This window comes from Dryas octopetala, chromosome 3 (assembly GCF_963921425.1).
Source record: "Dryas octopetala chromosome 3, drDryOcto1.1, whole genome shotgun sequence".
Lineage (NCBI taxonomy): Eukaryota > Viridiplantae > Streptophyta > Magnoliopsida > Rosales > Rosaceae > Dryas > Dryas octopetala.
In genome coordinates, this window is record NC_141368.1 from 23846242 (window position 1) to 23852100 (window position 5859).

At 41.5% G+C, this 5859-nt stretch overlaps 1 protein-coding gene across 1 annotated transcript; it reads left to right on the plus strand.

The window, feature by feature from the left end:
• The first annotated feature begins 324 nt into the window (after positions 1-324).
• LOC147291914 (uncharacterized) lies at positions 325-816 on the plus strand. The gene has a single exon (XM_086236065.1). The coding sequence runs from the start codon at positions 325-327 to the stop codon at positions 814-816; it is 492 nt and encodes a 163-aa protein (XP_086092191.1).
• Positions 817-5859: the final 5043 nt, after the last annotated feature.

Genomic DNA, 5859 nt, shown 5'->3' on the forward strand with positions numbered 1-5859 from the left:
GATGTATTACATACCCTATTTAATTTTATGTCGTGCTCATGCTTGGCTCATCTTAAACTCATATGCTATTGTGAATGTGCATTCTAAATAAGTTATATGGACAGAAGCATATTTTTTTTTGAAAACTCATGCTTAGATATTTATTTCAAAGATTAATTAAAATTGTTTTTGGACCTATGTTTTTGAGTGATGATTATGAGCACAGCAATTTTTCGATCTCAAATCATAGGAAAAGAAGTTGTTTTAATTAAACTTTAGAATAAATAGAAAGTGTGTATTTTTAACAAATCTAATGTCAAATCTTTCGCATATTGTCTAGATACAATGGCTGCAAAAAATGTTGTTGCTGATCTCACTAAGGGTGAGAAGCTCATTGGAACCAACTATGACATATGGCATAGGAAGATTCAGTATCTTCTTAATGAGCAAGAGCTTCTGGACACCTTGACCAATGTTGTTGTCCAACCTGAAACTGGGACAACAGCCCAGCACCGCCGTGAACTTGAGGCCTACAATGCTTGGTTTAAGAAAGATCGCAGCACGCGCTTTATTATGTTGAGCAGCATGTCTGATGATCTTATTGGAGAGTATGAGAACTTCCAAACTGCCAAGGATATGTGGGACCAGCTGAGATTTGCTTTTGGTGGTACTTCTACCACTCGGCTCAGAAGCCTAGTGCTGAAATTTGAGGTGTACCGAAAGGACCCTAAGCACTCGATGGCTGAACACCTTCGGGTGATGTCTGGTCTAATTCGTGACCTCAGAGCTGCTGGAAACAATCTCAGTGATGAGCAACAAGTTCAAGCTGTCATCTGATCACTGCCTGAATCATGGGGGCCTATGAAATAGATCATGACCCATAATGAGAGTATCAAGAATTTTTCTGATATCTCTCGGCATGTTGAGCTGGAAGCAGAGCGCCAAGAGGCTGCCAATGCTACTGTACTTGTCGCCCAAGGTGGCTCGCGTAAGACAAATAGGTCTAGGCGAAATGACAAAGGAAAGGCATTCCAGCAGGGTGGGGCGAAGGCCTTTGCTGCTAAGGTTAATAAAGGCACCAAGCAGCGCAGAGGCAAGCGTGGTGGGAAGAAAGATATGTCCAAGGTCAAATGCTATAACTGTGAGAAAATGGGCCACTTCGCTCGTGATTGTACTGAGCCGAAGAAGGTACATTCTGATCCAAACTCTCTCTACATTTGTGTAAGTTCTCATGTTTTAGTTGCTTATACATCCATTGATTGGGTTGTAGACACAGGAGCAACCAGACATGTGACGCGAGATCGAGTAGGATTCATAGATTATCGTCGAGTTCCAAGCGGTACCCATGGCGTGTTCATGGGTGATGGAAATCATTTGGAGGCATTAGGAGTTGGTTCATATCAGCTTCAGCTGCGCACTGGGCGCAAATTGCTTTTGCATGATGTTCTATATGTTCTTGGAATTCAACATAATTTATTTTCAGTTTTAGCATTTTTGAATAAGGGATATTGTTTCAATTTTTCTTCCAGTGTTTTATCTATTTCTTTAGATGAAACAATAATTGGTCATGGTTTTCTAAGGAATAATTTATTTTATTTGGATTTAAATAATTCCAACTCTTCTTTATCATATGTAGCTAATGCTAGTATTGATTCAGTTACTTGGCATGCTAGACTTGGGCATATAGGTCGTGATAGAATGACTAGATTAGCTAGAGAAGGCCTTTTGGGCTCACTCGCTAAGGTCGACCTACCAATATGTGAATGTTGTCTGGCTGGTAAAGCTATCAGAAAGCCTTTTGGTAAGGCTGTAAGAGCATCTCAACCGCTAGAGTTAGTCCACTCTGACATTTGCGGACCTATGAATGTGAAGGCACGTCATGGCGCCTCTTATTTTCTAACATTTATAGATGATTATACGCGATATGGTTATGTGTATCTGATCGCTCACCGCTATGAAGCCTTGAATTGTTTCAAGCGTTTTGTAGCAAAGGTTGAGAATCAGACAGAGAAGAGTTTAAAGACTCTTCGCACTGACTGAGGACGCGAATACTTATCTGAGCAGTTCAAAGAGTTTTGTGAAAATAAGGGGATACGCAGACAACTTTCTATTCCTTATACACCTCAACAAAATGGTGTAGCTGAGAGAAGGAACAGAACATTATTAGATATGGTTAGGTCGATGATGGCGCAGGCAAACCTCCCAATATCTTTTTGGGGAGATGCTTTATTGACTGCGACATATATCCTTAACCGAGTGCCTTCTCAGTCAGTTTCCTCAACCTCATATGAATTATGGAAAGGCGAAAAGCCCAATTTGGAGCATTTGCGCCCTTGGGGTTCAGCTGGTTTTGTTCATAACACTTCTCATAAATATGGGAAGTTAGGCCCAAGAGCTAAAAAACATATCTTTATAAGGTATTGTGACAGCTCGAAAGGCTATCTGTTGTTTGGTGAACATCCTGATGGAGGAATGACTGAAATAGAGTCCCGTGATGTGAATTTCATTGAGAATGATTTTCCTGGTATTGGTGACACTAGAAAGGATCTTGATCTCCATGAGTTGGAGGTAAGCAATGACATTTTACCATCTTCAAGCGAGGGTGGGGAATTAACTCCTAATCCTATGATCGCTGAAGATAGTGGGAGTGTTCTTCCTAGTGGGAGTGTACCACTAGATTCTCAAGATCCTGAAATACGAAGGAGCAAACGAGGAAATGTTCCCAAACGACATTTTGAGGTTGAAGGGACTGCCTTCGTATGTTTGCCAATGGACGTAGATGAGCCTGCTTCTTTTAAGGAAGCGCTGTCTTCCTCAGCCAGTAATGAGTGGATGGCTGCTATGCAGGATGAGATGAGCTCAATGGACAAGAATAAGGTTTGGGAGTTAGTTGACCTACCGCCTGGGCGCAAGACCATTGGAAACAAATGGGTCTTAAAAATTAAGCGCACGGCGGATGGTTCAATTGACAAGTATAAGGCGCGTCTTGTGGCGAAGGGCTATACCCAACGAGAGGGGATAGACTATGATGAGACTTTCTCCCCAGTGGTGAGATTTGTCTCCATTCGCCTGCTTCTGGCTATTGTCGCACAATTGGATTTGGAACTTTTCCAAATGGATGTAAAGACTGCATTTCTCAATGGAGAACTAGACGAGGAGATTTATATGGATCAACCAACTGGTTTTGAGGTCAAAGGACAAGAGCGCAAAGTTTGCCGCTTAAAACGTTCTATTTATGGCCTCAAACAAGCGTCTAGACAGTGGAACATTAGATTTCATGATTCAATCGTCTCTTTTGGTTTTGAGATGATTGAAGAAGACCACTGTGTGTATCTAAACGATCCAAGAAAAGTATTGTTATCCTATCCTTGTATGTTGACGACATTCTCATAGCTGGAAACAATATGGACTCCATTGTCGCCACTAAGAAGTGGTTGTCTTCTAAATTTGAAATGAAAGACATGGGAGAAGTAAATTACGTGCTGGGAGTTAAGATCATGAGAGATCGCTCGAGAAAACTTCTGGGTTTGTCTCAAGAGACTTACATTAAGAATATCCTTGAGCGTTTTCGCATGAGTCAATCCAAACCCATTGACACTCCTATGGAGAAAGGATGCGTCTTATCCCTTGATTTATGTCCTAAGAACGATAAAGAAAGAGAGTATATGTCCACAGTGCCTTATGCATCTGCGATTGGGAGTCTGATGTACGCTATGTTGTGTACGCGTCCAGACATTTGTTACGCAGTTGGTATGGTCAGCCGTTATCAAAGTGACCCTGGTCCCGCTCATTGGAAAGCGGTGAAACGGATTTTACGATACTTACGTGGAACCTCTGACCTCGTTCTCTGCTACCATGATGGGAACCTAAGACTTACAGGTTATGGCGATGCAGATTGGGGCAATGATAGAGATGAGTGCAAGTCCACCTCAGGTTATGCATTTATCCTTGGAGGTGGAGCTGTTTCTTGGAGTAGCAAGAAACAAACTTGCGTGGCCCTATCCACAATGGAGGCTGAGTACGTCGCCTGCTCGGCTGCTGTACAAGAAGCTGTTTGGTTAAGGAAATTCCTTGGACGATTAGGTATTACTGCTCGTGCTATGAAGCCTGTACTTGTTTATTCAGATAGCACTTCTGCTCTAGCATACGCAAAAGACCCTAAGTATCATGGAAAAGCCAAACATATTGACATCCGTTATCACTTTATTAAAGACAAGGTTGCGAAGGGTGAGGTAGTTTTGAGACATATCTCCACTGGTAGTATGGTTGCTGATCCTTTGACTAAGCCCATTGCCAGGGATGTATTTCTTTCTCATATTAGGAGTATGGGACTACGTAGGATTTGATGTGTTTTAATTTGCCTCTTTGTAATTGACTTTATTTGTTCGTTAATAAGAAGTTATTCATTACTTTGTGTTGTTTTTGAATAATCATTTTACGCACTTTAGATAAATGTCACAAGGCTTGGATCAGCCTGCTCACACGGGTGATTCGCCTTGGCGCTGAGGTAGCGAGCAAGATGAGACATCTAAGTCCTTGAGCGCGGAGGTAGCGCATTAGGACGTGTATATATTTTTGGCGCCAAGATGGCAAGCAATAATAATATACCTATGTTTATCATATGTCGCCTTAGACAGAGCTAAGATGAGACCTTAACCAAAGGTCGATCATAGAGATCTTGTCCATGACTCTATGTTGCCTTATTGGAGCCGAACGTGAGATTTCAGGCAGGCGCTTAGAGAGCGACTGGGCTGAAAAAACTCGGGTTAGACGCTTGTATAGCGACTAGACTAAGGTTTGTATGGCGTACGTCTATCATCTAGACACGTGACATGCTCTTTTTATGAGAATACGTCATAGTATATATTTCATACTATATATGCAATAGCTGACCGATAGTGGGAGTGATGAATGAATCCCTACTTCATCACTGTGTGAGCCACTTGGATCATTATTTTGATCTTATTTTTACCCTTTGTTACTTAAGCATATGTCATGCAGAGGATACTTGATGACGCTACTTTAGCATGTTTTAACTAGGACCTTCACTAATATGGTCTTAAGGGGCATGTCTAGGAAAGTGGTCAAGTCTAATTGAATTGACATGAGTGCGTAAGGAAGATAATTGTGATAATACACCATGTCTTGTGACTCATTGCTGGCCAGCGAATACGTCGTATTAGTTATCGACGTATGTCATGAGTACATTACATACTGAGGGATGGAACATTGCTTCTATGAGGGATTAAGAATGTTTCATTTGGTGTAGTTCAAGTTATCTGGGGTATATATATATATACGAGATGCTTCTGGGTGTAGCATTTTTGTTAGTCAGGTGATGACTTAATAATCTTGCTCCCGTAGCTGTACGTTCTTTCTCGTTAGGTCGCACGTCCCATCTCCTGTATGAAGGGATTGAGTACTGAAGAGATTGAGAATGCTTATGTGTTTTTCATGCCCTGTGTGGGCGAGTGGGAGATGTTACAATTATCTGAAATTATTGTCATGTAATTTCAATAATTATCCGCCCACTTGGGGTGGATACTATCTTGTCTCTGCTGATTGGATAAAACCTATATCTCAGTTAAGAGATAAGGATGGCAGATGAGGATTGTGATCTTTGAATTTGAATTCAAATAGAGACCCAATCTCACCACACTTCCGCACAGAAACCACAAGAAAAAGAGAAAGTCTGATGGTAGACTTATAAATAAACACTCGTGCATATACTCTTCAGTAACTCAACCTTAGACAATTCACCAAAAGAGTCTGGGAGCTTTGGGATCGTGGAAATCTTGGGATCTGACTTTCATAGCAAATTCCTTACCTTGGAGACACAAGAACGTGCACAGAAGTTGTGGTTTGCGTTTCCACAGCAGC

Excerpts from the sequence above, each read along its gene's own strand:
- LOC147291914 (XM_086236065.1), top strand. The coding sequence starts at position 325 with ATGGCTGCAAAAAATGTTGTTGCTGATCTCACTAAGGGTGAGAAGCTC.